This window comes from Passer montanus, unplaced genomic scaffold (assembly GCF_014805655.1).
Source record: "Passer montanus isolate IOZ18808 unplaced genomic scaffold, ASM1480565v1 scaffold32, whole genome shotgun sequence".
Classification (NCBI taxonomy): domain Eukaryota; kingdom Metazoa; phylum Chordata; class Aves; order Passeriformes; family Passeridae; genus Passer; species Passer montanus.
In genome coordinates, this window is record NW_024367930.1 from 9070542 (window position 1) to 9090162 (window position 19621).

At 37.5% G+C, this 19621-nt stretch overlaps 1 protein-coding gene across 1 annotated transcript in view; it reads right to left on the bottom strand.

Moving 5' to 3' along the window:
- The window catches only part of AVL9 (AVL9 cell migration associated), a 39687-nt gene that overhangs the window by 3391 nt on the left and 16675 nt on the right, over positions 1–19621 (bottom strand). The window contains exons 3-14 of the mRNA XM_039715202.1: positions 17622–17707; positions 14927–14998; positions 14025–14114; positions 13598–13664; positions 12911–12951; positions 11620–11658; positions 8056–8125; positions 6920–7467; positions 3557–3691; positions 2554–2773; positions 1085–1202; positions 302–355 (exon numbers count right to left, since the gene is read on the bottom strand). Of these exons, the coding sequence (XP_039571136.1) occupies positions 302–355; positions 1085–1202; positions 2554–2773; positions 3557–3691; positions 6920–7467; positions 8056–8125; positions 11620–11658; positions 12911–12951; positions 13598–13664; positions 14025–14114; positions 14927–14998; positions 17622–17707 (1540 nt within the window). The remainder of the gene's footprint in view (positions 1–301; positions 356–1084; positions 1203–2553; positions 2774–3556; positions 3692–6919; positions 7468–8055; positions 8126–11619; positions 11659–12910; positions 12952–13597; positions 13665–14024; positions 14115–14926; positions 14999–17621; positions 17708–19621) is intronic.

Below are 19621 nucleotides of genomic sequence, written 5' to 3' on the forward strand. Positions count from 1 at the left end.
CTGACAAATTAAAAGTAGACATACAAAAGCCTTACAATTGCAATGTAAAAAATTAAGGCTCTATTATGTGAAGTCCAACACAAAATAGCACATTTACCTTTTATTTAAAATTATTATTTATTTCAGGCAAATATTTCATCTTTAGATTGGTGCTGTTTTGCAGCAGAACTTTTGAGTATCATTTCATGAAGATGGCCAATTTGAATCCTTATCTTGTTGAGTTCATTACAGCAACAGTTATGCAGTTATTGATATTTGACCACCCTTCTAAAAAACACAAATCAAAGAACTGCGTACTTACTGTGACAACCTTAACTTAACATCTGATACAGAGTACTGTCCCTGGAACGGATGGCTAGAAGAGGAGGAAAAATCCAAGAAAACATTAATTTCTTTTTCATTATGAACCTGTATCATGCAATTATTAGCTTTATTCCCCTCTGTGACTTACCAAAAAAAAGAAAGTTGAAAAAATATTTTTGCAGATATACTGCTCTATCACTTCACAGAAGTCTGGGTTGCAGTGACTATTCAATGACAGATTTCTTATGAGCTACCTGAAAGGTGACTTCTATTTACAGATGAGATATTAACAACCTTTCCACACTAAGTCAAAAGCATCTCATTCCAACAGCACATGGCAAATAGAAAACATCCCTTAAATAGACCAAAAGAGCTTTGTAGGTCTAAGGAAAAACCTTTTTTACACTACAGCAACTGACAAAGTAAAAGCAAACAAAACTCCCTGCAGCAGAGAAATAACCCACACTAAACAGAACACATGCACAGCCAACAGTGGTACCAAGCCTGGCACTGCCAAATCTCAGTGAAAATACACATGGAACAGGCAGCTCCCTCTATCCCACCAGTGACAACCTTGGACACAGCTACTCCCTGCACACCTCGAAGCAATTAACACAAAGCAGAACCATCTGAGGACAATTCCTGAGGAATGACAAACTTTCTGTAGCTGGGGACAGCTGACAATCAACTTGAACGAGTTTCACTTCTCCAGACTCTGGATACGTTTTTCTTCACAAAACTACTACACAGAATTAGAGTAAATACTACAAAGTTTCCTTACCTAGAATTTACCTCTGCAAGAGCTGGATGCTTGTTACTATTCCATACTCTGTAGTTGTGGGTATTTTTCCAGGCTGTTACAAATCCTGTTCCAAAGTCTGACAAAATCTTTTCATTGTCTGGTAAATTAAAATAAAGAGAATTTGAAGAAATTCATTACAGATTAAATAATTACAAGACAAATTACTTTTTTTCTTGTAAGAAAAAAATTCATTTTCCAGGCTCTTATCGAGTCCATAACAATTAAAACTCCAATACTAAAACATGGGTACTTCAAAAATGGTTTATTTTTATTTTAAAGTGTCAAAATTATACAGTACCAGGACAAGAGGGGGAAAAAAAAGCTAAAAATTACTCATTTTTAATTCATTTATAAAGCTCCAAGAGCTCAATTGGGAAAAAATAATGCAAATTGACTTTTTCTCTGGGGGATGACAGAAAAGGGAAAAGAATGACCACACAGCAAAACCAAGAACAAAACCAATTTGCACTGGTCTTGGTCAGACATAATGGGTTTTGCTGTACTGTTATTACTCATTCGAATTTAGTAACTCCCAAATCCATTCCAAAACTGCAGCAGGAAATACTGTGGAATGAACTTATCATAACAATATCTTTAAAACACTGAAGAGTATAGGAAATAATTTAACAGCCAGCCAGTGAAGTAGTATGAGTTTTCAAAAAACCCTGATATTTCATATCAATCTGGTAATCCTTTTAAAATATTAATTTTGTCAGACCAAGAACTTGGCATCTTCCAGGCTTTAAAAGCAGGTTCTCAATCCTATGTTCTCTCATATATACCACAAAACAAAATCTGAATTTAATTGGTGTGAATAGAGAAAAATCACTATGAGAATGAAGTTAACAGGGTGAGTTAGTTTGCAGGGCAAACTAAACATTTTCCACAAATAAAAAACGCTGATTCCTTTATTTATAGTGACACAAAAGGTTGGGACATAGAGAATTCTTTCTGAGATAAAGCAAATAATTTTGAGCTCTGGGAAACAAAAGCTTATAAACCCTGCAGATGATACTTTTCACATATGTGAATCCCTAATTAGGACCATAGCAAGAAGGGAAAAGAGCTGGAACAGTCTAGCAAAACTTCCTGAAGACAGATGCTTAACTTCATGTCTCCTTGAATCCAAGTAGTTCCCCAAAATTAACTTCAGGTTGCAATACTCAGATTTGTAAGTCTCATCAGATACAGGTTTCAGGTACTTCTACTTATGAGGAAAATTTAATTAAATCACGGAGAAGACATTCTAATAAGAAAGTGTCTGTAAGACTGTGAATTAAGGATTAATAACAAGCTTGTCAAGAAATAACAAGGACAGCCAAAGACAACTGAAAAAGCAGCTTAAAATGAAACTTTAGGCAGCGGGAGATCCACACATCAGCAGCAACAGAGCAAATGCTTGCCATGCCCACCCTCATCTCCATCCCTAGACAAGGTATCTGTTCTACCTGGTTGCAGCACAGCAGCAAGCAGTGCATGAAGATAAGCACTGAACTGAGCCCTGATCCACTCATCTCCTCCTTCCCATCCAGTGCCATCAAGGAACACATCATCTCTGTTCTCAGTTACATGCTTCACCAAGTAATCTGAAAATCTCAGGTCAGCAGTTGTTGGGTTCAGGATCTTACGGAGCTCTGGATCGTGGATTTGCACCTGAGCATCTTCTATCTGTTTGAAATAATTCCAAGAGTAAACATTTATCTAAATAAAACTGCTTATACAAACTTACACTACTACATATTGCTACCTAAATCTTAACCCTCATTTCCCCAAAATACCAAGAAAAAACAAATGGCCAAAGCAACAATGAACTAACTGTTCTCAGAAACTGCTCTGAATTATCCAGAATTCGATCATTTCCCTGGCACACAGTGAATGCTGCTTATTTGACAGGATTTGGCAGAAAGTTTGGCAGGAGAAGTATGGTGCTCTTTGATTATCACCTCTATTTATTAAGGTGATGACCTATATGGAATCATCTTAGGCTACCAGATTCTGATTATATAGTTGTGTCTGTCTGCTAGAAGTGACACAGTGGGTGTTTTAGATACTGTGTTTTTACCCTATTGATTCAATCAGATGGAAGTCAAATCAGTACCTGCACTGATTCTCACTTGCAAGCACTTATTTTTGAAGACCTCACTAAAAAACCATGAAAAAGCCCATGATATGAAAAATGAAATTACATCACCAACACAAAAAAAATTTAAGAAGTGCCTTGCAAATGCTAATATCAGATACATATAAAAACAAGGACAATCGTTTTGCACAGCCTATCTAATCCTGTCTGCTCAAGTCATAGAAATTTAACAAATTTCTGCAGCCGAGAATTTATTTCATATGGAAGGAATTCAAAATTCAGGCATGCATGTGAAACTGCAAAGCTACATTTTAAAACAGACCCTCAGCTCCACCCATCTCTCCCCCCAGCCCAAATGTAAAGATCCATACTTCCACAATTGCATCGCTCAGGTGCTTCTGCTGACGGAACAGGATATTGGTAGCTCCCGCCACAAAGCCGCGCACCGTCACATCCGACAGGAGATGATGCTGCTGCAGCGCCATGTACGGCAAACAGAGGTACCCCTGGAGCAACAGAGACGTTCAGAGAAATAACATGAACTAAAGTGCCTGGATTCAGAGGTTTTCCTAATAAAAGCCAGCATATTTCACCCAGAATGAACCCTGGTTATTAGAGTCTCAGCCACAATCGCCTGTTGTGACATTTGTGAAGCGAAGCCACCAGATTCCATGCAAATTAAATTTTTTAAGAGATTGTGTTGCCTTTCAGTCTCAGGACTGAAACTGAAATCCAAAGCAAAGGACGAGAATTTAATGTGTTTGTAAGGCAACAGAATAAGCAATATAAGAGCAATATTAAGCAACAAGAATGAGGCCTCAGGTCACTTCAGAGACAAGAAGCCAATGGAAATAAGGATTCATCTCTCCAGTTGTGCACATGATGTCTTCTGGTAGTTGTGAGGCACATAGTGCAGGAAAGCTACAGACAGCTATCCACATTTTGTGGGTGGGGATTTCCAGACACCAGAGATAGCAATCAATTTTTGATAAGTATATGCAAGCCTGCTTTAAGAAGGAGAGGACAGAAAGTAATACACTGTGCTTTGAGCCACTTCAGTGTTGTAAATTAATCTAGTATCCTTCACTCCAATTAAAAAAAAATTTTGAAAAAAGGCTTTGAGTTAGTCATTGAGGGATTACTGAGAGGCAGATGTAGGTAAATTTCTTTTTAAACATAGGATCAGCATACCTCTGACATCTTATTCCAGCTGTTCAACTGCATTACGCCCAAAGTAAATTTATTCACTACAGCTAATGGCACACTGGACAAAAACAAAGAGCACACACACTTTTATCACCCACTACATGGTAATTGGAAACATATGGAAGAAAGGAGCATAACTACTGCCTTTTGTTGTATTAGACACAGGGACAGCCTTAGAGATGACAAGCCCTTATCAGCTGAAAACAAACAGCCTGTGTCAAAAGAACAACAGTGCTTTGAAAGGAATCACAAACCTAAGATGGATAGTTTTCAAAAAATACAGCTTAAGAAGCAGGAAGAGGAAGGTTTAATTACTGCATACTAAAGTAGCAAAGTCGGGGAAATCTTTCACTATTTAAAGTATCAAATGTCAGTTTACAAATCCACATCTGTAAGTACAACTTTTATTTTCATGAACGTGTTCCATTCTTTTTTAAAAGAGTGCAGATGAAATGACTATTAGGTCTTACAGAACTGGTCCTAAAGAAACAAGTACCACAAGCTATTTTTCCTTATGCTCAGGTGTACCTGGATAATGTATTATGCCACCTGGCAAAACCTCCTCCCATTCAAATTTGTCAGATTTATTAGTCTTTCCATGGCATGGCATAAAACAACCCTGTGTTAAGAGCTCTAAATGAGATGTAAACTTTCCAGTAAGTGGTTAAAACGGTGACTTTGAATCAGATTTTTCTGCTAATTCAGACATGCAAAGCCCTTTCTGCTTTAATTACACTGGTTGAACTCAAGTGAAAAGTGCCTTTGTGGAACAAAAGGCAAACATGTAGAAACTGTCAGCTTCCTTAAAATTCTTTTCCATTTGATGAGCACAGCAACAAACAAAAGTTTGCACTTGGAAGTCCCTTTATCAATTATTTTATTCTTGCTTTCCATCTAGTATTTTCAAAGAACTAGATTAAATGCAACTTACAGGCTATAGTTCACATTAGACAGATCATAAGGACAAACATCAAATGCAGATCTTTGTTGAAACAGCATTTCTGATGGTGACATGAGGCAATACAGGACAATGACATTTGAGCTGCTCACTTGGACCTACACCGTGTACTATTTCCAATGAAAGCTACAGTGAGAAACTTAAACACAATCATAAAATACAATATTCTGCAAAGAGATGCAAATAAACCCCTGCAAATGAAGAAAAAACACTTTGAACATCAGCACCTCGAGGAAGTAAATATGAATCTTCTATGGGCAAATGTTCATTTAAGAGTTTATTGCATTAAAAACAACACAATTAATTGTACTATATAGCTTCTTTTATTGATAGCAGTTTCTTTAAAAGGGATGCATTTTACCTGGTTTTTAAGGGAAACTAGCTCTACTAACCAGCAAGTTTTTAAGGCAAACTAGCTCTACTAACCAGCAAGTTTTTAAGGCAAACTAGCTCTACTAACCAGCAAGTTTTTAAGGCAAACTAGCTCTACTAACCAGCCCTATTTACCAGACCTATTGCTTGTTATCTGACTATGTCTGTCAGTGTCCTTAGAGATTCTGGAATACCTGGAGTTCAGTTAGGTATCAGTGCAAGCTTAAAATTCAGCAGCTCCATGCACAGAGAAATATTTAACTATTGCTTGTTATCTGACTATGTCTGTCAGAGTCCTTAGAGATTCTGGAATACCAGTTCAGTTAGGTATCAGTGCAAGCTTAAAATTCAGCAGCTCCATGCACAGAGAAAGAGACAGAGACAAACATAAAGAGAGTTATCACAGGATAACACAGGAAGCAGGAGGGTGAAATTTCATCTTATATATATTTTTATGTGTGTATATATGTATTTAAATACACTTTTTGTGCATATATACACATATGCATTTAAAAATACATATATAGATATAAATGAAAACAGGGAAACAGGTGTCAGCAAAGGTAGAGTTCCCAGAATCTTTGTTTAGATTAAGATATCTAAAAGCTTCTGAAGTACTCTGATATTGCCCTATATAGGCTAGATCACCAGTTCCTCAGAGTAAAAGAAAACTGTAGATTCTGCTACTTATAATTTATTAACCACAATGGAGATGCAGATTACCACCATGTAAAATTTTAAAAGAATTGGAAATGGTATTAAAGTAAAGGTATGAAAGTGGGATGCAAATATGCAAGCAAGGCCCTCTCAGGCCTTTCCACCTGCCTGGGAGTGACCACACTAAGATTTTTTGGAGAATCCTACTGTCTACCTGGAGTTCAGTAAGAAAAATTATTAGCCAATTCCTCAAAGAAAACTGTAGTTTCTGCTACTTATAATTTATTAACCACAAGGGAGATGCAGGTTACCACCATGTAAAATTTTAAAAGAATTGGAAATGGTATTAAAGGTATGAAAGTGGGATGCAGATATGCAAGCAAGGCCCTCTCAGGCCTTTCCAGCTGCCTGGGAGTGACCGCACTAACATGTTTTGGAGAACCCTACTGTCCACCTGGAGTTCAGTAAGAAAAATTATTAGCCACTTCTGGAAACAAAGAAGTCTTTCTGAGTTACCGGGTACCACCAAGAACATTCTTACCTTTGTAAAAATAGCCAGTGGCATCCCATACTGGTCCTCCTCCAACCCAGACACCAGGCCTTGAACAAGCACCGTGTGCCCCGTGTTTGCCTGGGGCTGCACAGTGATGGGAAGGCCCTCAGAGCTCACAGCTTTGCTCCGAACATTTCCCGCCTGTTCTGACGCTGCATTCTCACGTTCTCCTTCTTTCAAATTAGACTCCTCCAAAATGCTGGGATCCAGGGTCTCCCAGTCACTTTCTGAGGATGCTGGAGAAGCTCGGGAAGGAACTTTCAAGCGCTGCACAGTACCATTGGAGGACTGAGCTCCATTGCAAGTCTTCTCGGCCTGGGAGAAAGGCACATTTGCTTTTTGATCTTCCAGTGAATTATCTCCTGCCATCTTCCTGTCTCCCTTTCCCATTCCTAAATTTGCATTTGCAGCATCAGCAGCAGACACAGAAACATAGTCATCTAACTGTGGTGGATTTTCCTGCGAGCCAGCATCCTCTGATATGCTCTTTCTCGGTCTGTACTGTGAGCAGTCACTAAGACCATGTTCAATCATACCTGGGAAGAACAGCACACACGAATATCAGCATTTCAATCAAAATTTAAGTGATTTTTATGGGGAAAAAATCCCCTGCTTTTGTGTACATAGAGGAAATAATATAATTTAAAACACAACTTTGGGGAGGGAAGGGTGTGTTAAACAACCCAAACCCTACACTTTCTCTCCTAAAGAATCTGCCCTAACATTTTGCTTTAAGAAGACTGGTTAGAAGCTAAGGATTAGCAAGGTTAGGGGTTATGTTTGTTTGTTTTTTAAGAGCACATGTGGAAGGAAAAGTTTATATTTTGGGGCTTTAAGGAACTCAACAGGAATGTGTTACTTATTCAGGGGTCCCATCTATGTTACCTACAGGAAATACAGAAGATCCAGTAGCTCCAATTAAGCACGAGAAATAACCCATAAAGTGCAAGTAGTAAGTGTTAGGAGGTGTGTGCATAGTACATGGACATGCACACAAGTCACCCATTTTTCAGGCACCATATCAACCTAACTTTATTATCATATGAGTTGATTTCCACGTGACAGCACAACCTGTCTCAGTTATCACCATACATACAAAAAGAAGTTCAAATTTCTTTTCTTACCAGGAAAGAGTGACAAGACAGTCATCAGAGCTCCCACCAATCTATTTACAGGAGAAATATAAAACAGCACCTGGTGGCAGAAGGGAGGGTAATGGGAGGAAGAGAGAATGCAAGACAGGCAAGGGGAATTAGGGAGGGGAGAACGAGAAAAATGACATTATACTTATGCATGACAAACTGCACATGCAAACTATTCAAGGCACTGCTTTTATGTTATATTAGAAAGTCTACTTACTAACAAAACTTCCTACAACACTTCAAAGTAAACATTTAGATATGTCTACAGAATCCTTATATAATATTTGTAACATATGTTATATATACGTGTATATAGACACACACATGTTTGTAACACACTTCTCAGTTATTGACGTTTTTCTACTGGTTTTTAAGATTTTTTCCAAATTGATCCAGTTATTGAAGAACTGACAGAAAAAAGCTGTTCCTGGCATGCTGCATAAATTCTTGCTCATTTGTAGCACATTAAATTCTCTGTTAGAAATCAAAGAGGCCAAATAATCTCCATTCCAGAACACTGATACAAACCTATGCAAAAACATTTCTTTTAAGGAGTTATATTAAGGATATGTAGATAAACTAAAAAGAGGATAAATGCTGCATGCATTTATTACAGTAATATTCATATATAACAAAAAAAATTTTTTGGAAACAGAAGACATGACTGACACTAACTTTGGTAAAGCACTTAAGGCATAACATGGGAAAACAGAATCTCCTCAATTAAATCAGAGAGACTGAAATTAGTAAATTAGTTAGGAATTCAAAAGGGGGTGTCAAAGGCTAGCAATGAGAGAAGAAAAAGAAGCCAGACTGAATATTACTACTGGAATTTCTTCAAAATAGGCCTTCAGGGAAAAAGGGGGGGAAAAGAAAAAAAAAACAAAACCCACCCAAATAACAAATCCAAACTAAAATAACCCAACGCCAAAAAATCCCTACAAAAGTAAACTTGTCTAAAAATGCCATTTTTATATCCTTAATCAGCACAATACCAGTAAAACACCATCCATGAGCATTACAAGGAATCAAAGGAATACTGAAGGACCTAACTTTATAACTGTGCAGTCCAGTTTAACAGGTGTATGATGTAATTACAAGTGCAAGTTTGTGGACTTAGTCTTAATAAGAGACTTCCGCTGTAAGAAAGACACTTCAGAAGAGACTGATGAATAATAGCTCATGTTCCACTAGTGTTTGCCAGTCTCCAAGCTAGTGAACTGATGGGACAAAGAAGGACCTACACAGCCTTAACACAGGCCAAATGATATTTAATGGTACCACAGCTGAAGACAGATTCTGTGTATTATCCTAAACACACTACAAATAAATTGTGCAAGATAAGTGAATTCAAACTGCAAAAACCACTGAAAAAGCACAAAGAGATGAACAAGCAGCTCATCTGTGTAAAGAGTTTTGGTTGACTCCAATGGGAATAAAAATATCTAACTTTGAAGATGTTGCTTTATAATGTATGCATGAAAAATGCATGATATAATAGCAATGAACTGCAACAGAAACCCTGTGATACTCCCACAGGTTTAGATTCTCAGACACCATGCATTCTTAGTCAAGCTTATTTTTAAGGCTACAGAAATAATTAACCTTATAAAGAAGCACCTTGTTTTAAAGAAATCTATTCCAGTCTAGGTTTTTGTTTGGGTACAGCCATTACTTAAAGCAAATACTTTTGTATATTTGTTTCCTCAGGTCCCTCTGCCATCTTTCTATCAGGATGCACAGTTCCTCACCCCTCCCAACCCCACTACACAGCCCACAGCATTTACATCAGCAAACTGGGTGGTCCTGGCCACAGAAATTGAAATTATCACCATCTGGAAATAGTCTTCCAGCCTAATAACCACTGAGAGGTGAAAAAAATTCTTTTAGCCTGTGGAAAAACATCAACCAAATTGCTACAGATTAAAGGAAATTAGTCCGTGGCATTTTCCAGATCAAGGAAAATTGGCATTACGGTGGCTTCTTGCATATTATATTTAAAGTCTTTGAACATACAGATTCCCACAGTTATTCTGAAACCATAACATTTGCCAGAAAACAGGCAGTGCCTGAAAACCAAACCTTTCTTTTGAAACTGCAAGTGTTGTCTTCCTGTCAGAGCTTAGGGAAAACCAGACACAAAGCAACCTGCAGGTTTGTTCCATAAGCATTCAGTTACTTTCAAAACAACTTTGTATGTTTGAGTAATGTGAACACACTTGGGAAATTTCTCTCTCCTCTCTTCCTGTGCATTTGCGTCTTGTGGTTTGAGCAGTTTCACAAAAGAACTGTAGCTCAGTGAAGTATTTTCTTTGTACTTGTCCAAATGCTGAACTGATCTGGTGACCCCTACTGTGCCATAATTGTATTTTCTCAAGTGTACCATTTGCATAGCCTTTAATATAGTCATCTTCAGCATATGCCTCCTTAATGCAGAAACTGCATTTATTCTCATCAATAAATACAGAGAACTGTCAAGGTATATCTGACTTACAGAATTAAGCGACAAATGCAAAAGCTTTGGAGAAGTTGTTACATCTATTTTAAAACAGAATAGCATATTTACTGCCTCATGAAAGATATCTAGGTCTCAGACACAGACTTAAATAAACATCTCCACAACTGTTCTGATAACTTATAGATTAAATCCTACAGACTTTCCAGCTGCAGCTAACAGGAAATTCTAACATGCCTTCCCAGCACTCTGAAAAAGTTGGGTTTTAATACAGCAGGTTCACTGAAGAAAAAGTAGCATTTGGGAAACTAAAACAAAGCTTTAAATAACATTTTTAAACCAAAACAAAACAAAATCCCTGCATAAATATGTCTGGCAGCTGATACAGTCATTCCACTCTAAGTTCTTGCTCCAGGGCATTAATATGAACACAGAAGAAAACAGAAGTCCTACTTTCACATTTTGCATATTACACTTAAATTACTAAAACAGCATTGCTTCTGAGGCAGTAAGAGAGCCCAAAGCAAGCACTGATCCTAGAATTCAGCAGTTATTACCAATTTATGATCTGAGTTCAGCCTGACCTAACGGATACAGCTCTCCATTGTCTCCTGCAGGTGTCCATGGAATTCAGGTTTGAAGGACACTTCTAGCACTCATTTCTTTTGGTCTGTCTATTTAAAGCCTGAACCAGAAGTTCTACTTACTGAATCTCTGTAAAGCTGTGCCTTTTTAGGTACCCACATTTCCTATCACTTCCTCCACACAGGTACCTATCTGCATGGTGTGTATCCCATTCTATATTTTATAATATTTTACATTTCTCTGGTCACATTTCATCACATTTTACTTTGGCTGCGATAGCAATTAAAGAAACAAAGTGTGGACAGGATAGAAGTGAAGGCAAATGGATAGGTCAACACACAGCAGTTGCTTTAAACCTAATAACCCAATTTATATATTGAAATAAAGTTGTTGATATGACTTCAGATGCTTCTATTTTACAGATGAAAAATATTTAACAGCTAAGTTTTAAGTATGTTAAATATGTTTTCTATTTAAACTACCTGCCTCAGCTTACATAACATTACCTTTTTCTCTAGAAGAATCAATTTAAAAAGGATCAAGACCTGAAAAAAAAAACAAAAAGAAAAAAATGGTGAGTGAACCAGTGCCATTTTTCAAAAATAATGTGCAAGCATAACCTCTTGTTCAAGGTTTTTTGTTAATCACTGCATAATAATTAAATGACCAAATGCATCTGACCAGTGAAAACCAGTGTTCCAATACCCTTTCTCCACCTGAGCACACATTTTAAAATAGCATGAGATGAATAAAAACACCCAAAAAACAATCAAAACCTCCACAAAAAAAGAACTGGGTAATTTGAATCGTACACAGCTTAGCAGAAAGAACACATTGCGCAATTCCATCATTTTAAAAACAGTAAACTACATAAATATAAAAGACTTCCTCCACAGAATTACTCAAAAAAATCCAGCAAAAAACCAAGAAGAATATTCACCTCACCTAATTTTAGGCATCTAGATCAGAAGTGGCTGTCCAGACTGTCTACACTCAAGGAAAAACACACATGTGTCTGGGGTACGATTGGCAGACATCTGAAGTTAAACAAAAATTAGTTCTACCCCAAAAATCTACTGAGCAGGTGCAAATACACCATGAAATTCAGATTCTCAAAGTTGTTTCCTTGATATATCTCAGTTAATAAAAAATTATAAATGCTACTTGTATTTTAGCTATAGCACATATACTCAATTTCAACAGAAATTAGGAAAAAGAGGACAGGTCCAAGTCCCCTCAGGTTCTGTGACAGCAGAAGCTACAAAATTTACAAAACACAGGAAAAATGCTCCACGTTGTGTCTGCACAGACTTTAGCAACAGTCGTTTTATCACATTCATCAAAAGAGAAACAGGAAATAGAAACCAGACCACAAATGAGATAGCATTTGCATTTTGGGACAGGACTAAAAAATGTCAGGGAAAAATGCTCCATGTTGTGTCTGCACAGACTTTAGCAATAGTCGTTTTATCATTCATCAAAAGAGAAACAGGAAATAGAAACCAGAGCACAAATGAGATAACATTTGCACTTTGGGACAGGACTAAAAAATGTCACACAAACCTAGAAATCTCCAGGAATCCCTCAGACCAACAAAACTCCTTAGTCTGGAACATGCTTTCACTGAAGTTATGCAGGCGAAATTGCAGGGAAAAACCAGGAGGCTGTGTAAATACCAGTACGTAGGAAACAGTCTTCTTACTCCTAGCTCAGGTATGTCTAGATATGTTCATTTTTCTATTATATTTCTATTTCTAAATAGTACAGTCCTTTAAATATCTAGTAGAGAATACCTACCTTGTGTCTAAAATGGAGAACAAGATCCCGAGGAGACAGACCTGAGACACCAAAAAGAGAGCAATTATTAACAATTCAACAGCTGATAGGGACACTAATTTACTTCTTGTCACCATTTTTCAGCATGTGGGAGATACCCATTATGGAGTCTGTGTGAACCTGGTTATTTCAATAGCAGAATTCATACAGAATTATTTTGATTTTTTTTTAAGCAGGAGCAAGAATTCATCAGCAATAGAGACAAGAACAACAAGTAGTTATGCTCTGAGTTAACACCGCTTGGCTGCCACACAGCATTAGGGAACTACTGAGGTAAATACTACACTGTGCATTCAGAAAGCACAGGGAAGAGTCAGAACTTGGTGGTCAGATATCCTAAATAACAGGTAATAACATGCAAATTTGAACAATTTGATGGTGTGGGGTGCTTAAGGTATTGTTTACCAAAAGCACATAAACAGCTGCTAGTCAGACTGTTAGGTCAAAGAGTAATATGGCTTTCAACCTGCAACTGACTCCTATCATGAAAGCAACACTACATTTTACATTTATTTAAATCCATTAATAGAGAAATGTAGACCTTGGGTGCTTAACCTCTTAATGCACATCAACAAATCAGCTCAGGAGAGGCATGTGTTGTTTAGTGCAACATCATCTCTGCTGCTTTGTACAAAACAAATCACTTACCAAGATAAACTTGTGACCCTTCTAACGAAGTATTGCCCAAGGAACTATTCATATGATCATAAAGTTCCTGTAAAAGTTAGAACAAAGGCCAAAAAAAAAGGTGTTAATGGCATATTGTCACACAAAATCCAGAATAAATAAAATTCACTTATTTAAGGACTTCAATGGCTTATTCCAGAAAGAAAGCAAAGTTTTACTAATGGAATCAACAGAGATACAGGTTGATAACCACACTTGTATCTCATAACAATCAGAAAGTTGACTCTCTGTCAGATTAGGGTAGTACATTTAGTTCATGTTAAAGTATTACTGGAGCAGAATAACTGAATGACTTATGCAAAAGGAATATTTGAGCATTAAGTTACAATACTAAAGTTTGTGACCATACACTGAAAGCTGTTCTGTGTGGATTTTACTGGAAAGTTACCTTTAGAATTGAAATTTGTGAGAAGTCTTTTTCTTCAAAATATGCATGTGTGATGAGTTGCAGCTTTGCCTGAAGTAACCCATACAAAGGCTTGGAAGAAAAACAAACACAAAAGCAAGTGAATAAAATTATTTAGTCACTCATTTTGAACTTTAATCTTCTTCCATGCTTATGTTGCAATACTGACACTTTATTATACACAAGAGTTCATGGATGAGCAGTCCTTAGTAGCTAACTCCCAACATCTTTCTCCCGTGTTCATTTTAAATGACAATAATTTCATTTTCTTTCCATTTGCATGTACCATACCTCACTGAACATCTCTCTGGTAAAGCAGTTTCCTGCCTTAAAACTGTTCATAATAGTGACAGCTCCAGTAACAGTTCTTTCTTCAGCTTTAAGCACAAAAAGAATTTCTGTTCTCTGCCTGGTGACCAGCAGCTTTTGATGAATAGTAGAAATAAAAGATATCTCCTCAAAACAGGAATATGCTGTATGTGTAGCTATCAGAAAACCTCCCTCACAGTTGAAGGTGGTAGCCACTCTCTCCAGCTACTATGCTAGATGATCTTTGAGGTCCTTTCCAACCCTATCAATTCCATGATTATACTAGCCAAACTCCTCAATTCTACCACATGAAATTGAGTTAGTAGCATTTAAGAAAGAGCAGAGTATCCTCATCCATGACAACAGGCAGGCACTTTTCCAGTTACAAGCAGATACCACAAATCGAGGCGGTTCACTCAAATGCCATAGCCTTCCAATTCAATTTTACTCCAATATTTTGTTACTCTGCAATGGCTAAGACAGATGTTTGAAGCCAAATGTTCCAAATAAGAATATTGAAGAACAATTGTTAAGGTTACCTGAAAGTGTTTTGGGAGTTAAACAAACATTCTTACCAGCTGGCTGAGAACACAGACACTTTTCTGTACAGTTTCTCGGGTGATGTCTGCTTGCCGTACTTTTAATGCCTAAGAAATAGAAGTATTACAGTGTTTTTACCCAAACATCATTTCAAAAAGAATTATTTTCCCAGACTAGTTGCCACATACTACTCCTCTATTTAAACAAAATCCTAAAACTAGCTATCTTCAGTGGTAGAATATCCAAACCATGCAACAGTATGCTCTTATGTAATCACGAGGGATAGGCTGGGAAGGAGGGGCATGGGTGTCATCCCCGTGTTAAGGATGGCGAGATTGCGAAGAGCTGCCTCTGAGAAACAGACACAAACAGGTCAAGAGCTTGTGGACAGAAATCAACCACAGCACCTACAAAGGACACCTGGCTGGGGTCTACTACAAGCTGCCTGATCAGGGGGAGGCTGTCAATAAGGCCTTGCTTCAACAATGGGAAGCATTGTGCTCACAAGCTCTCACCCTAATGGGAGAATTCAACCACTCGGATGCTGGCTAGGAAAGCAATGAGTCTGTGATGCCCCATCCCTGGCAGCTTTCAAGGCTAAGCTGGATGGGGCTTTGAGAAAGCTGGTCCAGTGGGTAGCATCCCTGCCCACAGCAGAGAGTTGGAACCAGATGATCTTTAAGGCTCCTTCCAACCCAAACCACTGTATGACAATTCTGTGATTCTACCTAGTAAAAAGGGTCATAACACTGACATGTCAGAGCTGTATTCTCATCTCATCATGTCCAGCAAAGATCCAAACACAACTGTGATGACTGGCAAAGCACTGTTTAAAAGACACTAGTGTGAGAAAAAGGCAATAGCCTGGAAAAGGAAATGGCATTTTAACTCAGGGGAATGTATGGGAGAGAAACCACAACACATCACTTGTTCTTCTCTAGCATCATATGTGAAAGTGGACCAGATTACAAGGTCTCTGCTTAGAAATTTCTTGTTTCATATTCAAGAATCTCATCTTTTGATAAAATAAAATAAAAGTTTATCCACAAAATAAGCTACATTCTCAGCCAGAACAAACTGTCCCAACACTTAACAGCAAACCTAGAAATGGTGAGGGCAGAATACAAATAAATGATTCACTTAACTGTACAAAACAGAAAATGTATGGACTGCAGCCCACACATCAAAAAGGACAGATGGAGAGGGTGCTAGAGCTGTCATATGAAACACATTGGGTTTTATTCTAGTTGTTACAAAGAGTTCATTTTAAAGATCTATTTATCTTCTTAATTGGTTACTAAAAAGCATAAACTGGAATCAAAAGCAAAATAAAGCCAAGTTAACACACAGCAAGACTAAACCACAGAATACAGTGAAGGCTGGTGCAAAAATAATGAGTGAATGAAAACCAATGTGGAATTTAGTTTAAAAGAAATGGAATTAAAAACTGCATGAATAAAATTTCTCCTAGAGCCAAAACAGGAACTTGAAATATAATCAAGATGTAACTAACACAGAAACAGAGTACATAAACAAGTCATATATTCAGAGGGTGAACTCAAATCCACATGACATTCCAGATTATTGGCAATTCACTGAAATTTAAATAATTTAAAAAGAAATTTGTAATAACTTCTCAATTCTAAGTGCAGAGATCATACCACCATTACTATTTTTGAAAACATGGGATGATTTGAGTAGATTGAGTACTTAATTTCCTCAGCGTGATCACGTGCACACTGTGGCTCGTCTCAGTTTTTCAGTTTTACTGCTAAAGGTTGGTATCACTAAGCAGCTACCATGAATGGAAAGATTCCAGTCTGCTCTGCAAGTGTATCTTTGGCAATGGGAGCAGGTGAAGAGAAATATCCCTACACTTGCATGGCCTGATCCCAGGAAGTACTCAAATTATCTACGGAGAGAAATTTCAACTTTTTCCACCCAAAAGGCCTACTGCCTGAAAATTTAACTTTGCCACTTGACAGACTGTCAGTTGAGTTTTACTGCTTGATGCTGATGGCTGGATTGGCTCTCAAGAAACAAAAAAATAAGTAATTTAAAAAGAAATTTGTAATAACTTCTCAATTCTAAGTGCAGAGATCATACCACCATTACTATTTTTGAAAACATGGGATGATTTGAGTAGATTGAGTACTTAATTTCCTCAGCGTGATCACGTGCACACTGTGGCTCGTCTCAGTTTTTCAGTTTTACTGCTAAAGGTTGGTATCACTAAGCAGCTACCATGAATGGAAAGATTCCAGTCTGCTCTGCAAGTGTATCTTTGGCAATGGGAGCAGGTGAAGAGAAATATCCCTACACTTGCATGGCCTGATCCCAGGAAGTACTCAAATTATCTACGGAGAGAAATTTCAACTTTTTCCACCCAAAAGGCCTACTGCCTGAAAATTTAACTTTGCCACTTGACAGACTGTCAGTTGAGTTTTACTGCTTGATGCTGATGGCTGGATTGGCTCTCAAGAAACAAAATGTACTTTTCAGTTGCCTCGAACATTCCAGAAGATCACAACACACCCACCTGCTGATGTATGGGAAAGAATACTTCTCAGGTTCTGGATCTATATAATGTGAGCACTTGCACAGACTTTTAATGTAACACAATCATGCAGGTTTGGCCTGTTGGTGTAATGCAAGCCATTGAATTTTAGGTTTGTTAATGCATTGAGCCTATTATTCATTGATATAATTAATTCACACTTGGAAGGTTACCTTTGCTTCAATCTGCCGGTAGCAGGAGACGCCATACACCGTGGTTCGATCCCCGCATCTCGGAGGGAGATGGAAAAACACAGTATCTAGAAAAAAAGACAAGACTATTTTGTCATTCACTACCAAAAGTTTGGTATATTTATTTTCAGCATCCCTTAAAGGTTCACTGCAGAAAATACTAGCACACACTTATCTTCTGAAAAAAAAAAAAAGGAAAGAAAAAAGAACAAGTCACCTATAAAGTTATGTCTGGACCCAAATTAGTTTTCACATTACAAGATAATTTGTGGAAGAATCTCCAGGTGTGCAGGATAGCTTCACGTTTAGCTAAACCAAGCCAACATTACTTTTCAGGAGCAGCTACTGACAACAGAGAAGTGCCACTGAAAGCTACAGGCATGCTGCTTCCCAATTCAGGACAAAGGAGCAAAGGCAAGGCACTGTGAGTCAGTGTGTACAGTTCAGAGGGTGATGCCATTAAGAAGGCAAACAGAGTCAAGGTAGGAAAAAAACCTCAAACACCAAGGAGGACACACACAGTTGAAAGGTTACAGCAGCTCCTACCTCTGCCAAGGTAGATATCTGCACAACCACCAGCACTATACTACCAAAAAGAACTTGTGAAACCTAGTCTTATAGAAAATAATTACTGTCTCTGTGCAAGTGCAAAATGAAAAAGAAAAGTATCTATAAAATATGACAAGAGAAAGACTTTTATGGCTTGAGATATACACACAAACATATACACACACACCTGCTGCTACTGGCAAAAAAGTTGTTACATCCTAAGCAAAGACAGTTGTACTCTCCTTTCAAAACATGAGTGAAATCTTTTTTGAAACCAACTATTAATTTTTTGTTTGTTTCACAGTAAGAAAATGAACAGGAGAGACAATCCCATATGCATTATGACCAACAGAGAGGGGGACTTTTTATAACAAAGCTTACTACCTTGATTAAGTTTATATTCTGGAGATTACCTAGGGTTTTAGAAAGTCTGTATGACAATTTCTTGTACCAAGTCATCCTCTTTGCACAAATGCAGCTAATACAGGAATTAATTTACAACTCAAAAACCAGATATCTAATAAAGCTGCAGTAAATGAAATACAATTAATATCAGAAAATCTATTTGCCTGGTTCAAATTCATGTGTATTCTTGCCTACAAAACACAAGGATATATAATTCCCTTTGCTGCCAACTCTTTTTTGTCCTTACCAAAAAATAAACATTTATATTCTTCTAGCACAGCAATAAAAATGCTTAAAGCTGAGTATTAACTGGAATAGTACTGAGACAAGAGACAGCAGGTAAATGCAGCTGCATGTGATTTTTCTAGCTTTGAATGTAGCCTACTTCTTGTAATGTATTTAACAATGCAGAAATTCAGCAAAAATCGTGACCCAGAGCAGTCAGCGACACTCTTATTGCTGCTAGGAAAGGGACTATTTTGATAAACTTTGTTTCCAAATGAGATCTCCAAAAGCTGGACAATAGGGAAGCTAAGTTTATAATGTTAAAAAAAAACCAAAACAAATTAAAAGTAGTATTAAAGGGTTTCTGTGATTTTGCTGTTTAAAGTGACTTTCTTGTCTGCTCTGCAGGAAAAAAAAAGATGAAGCTGGACACAAATATAAATGTCAGGGATTAACAGAACTGCTAATAAAGGAGTAAATGCAATTCTAAAAAAATAAAAAGTGCCACAAACTTGTGGTGACTATATGGCCAATGGATATTTCTATTTTCATTCTGCCATCAAAAACCCTTTTAAAGCTCGCACCATTACACTGACATGGCTTTCCACAACCTGCAGGTCATTTTCAGAATCTCTAAATTAGTGAAGGAGAGCTTATTCACCCTTCAAAGAACTTCTGAGAAAGCCAGCAGCCTTGCTTTGTGCTAGAACTATACAAAATTGGTATGCAACCTGAAGTTTTTACTGACATCTGAATTCTGGATGTAGGAGGTACACCTTTACTTTCACCTAAAGGAACGTATC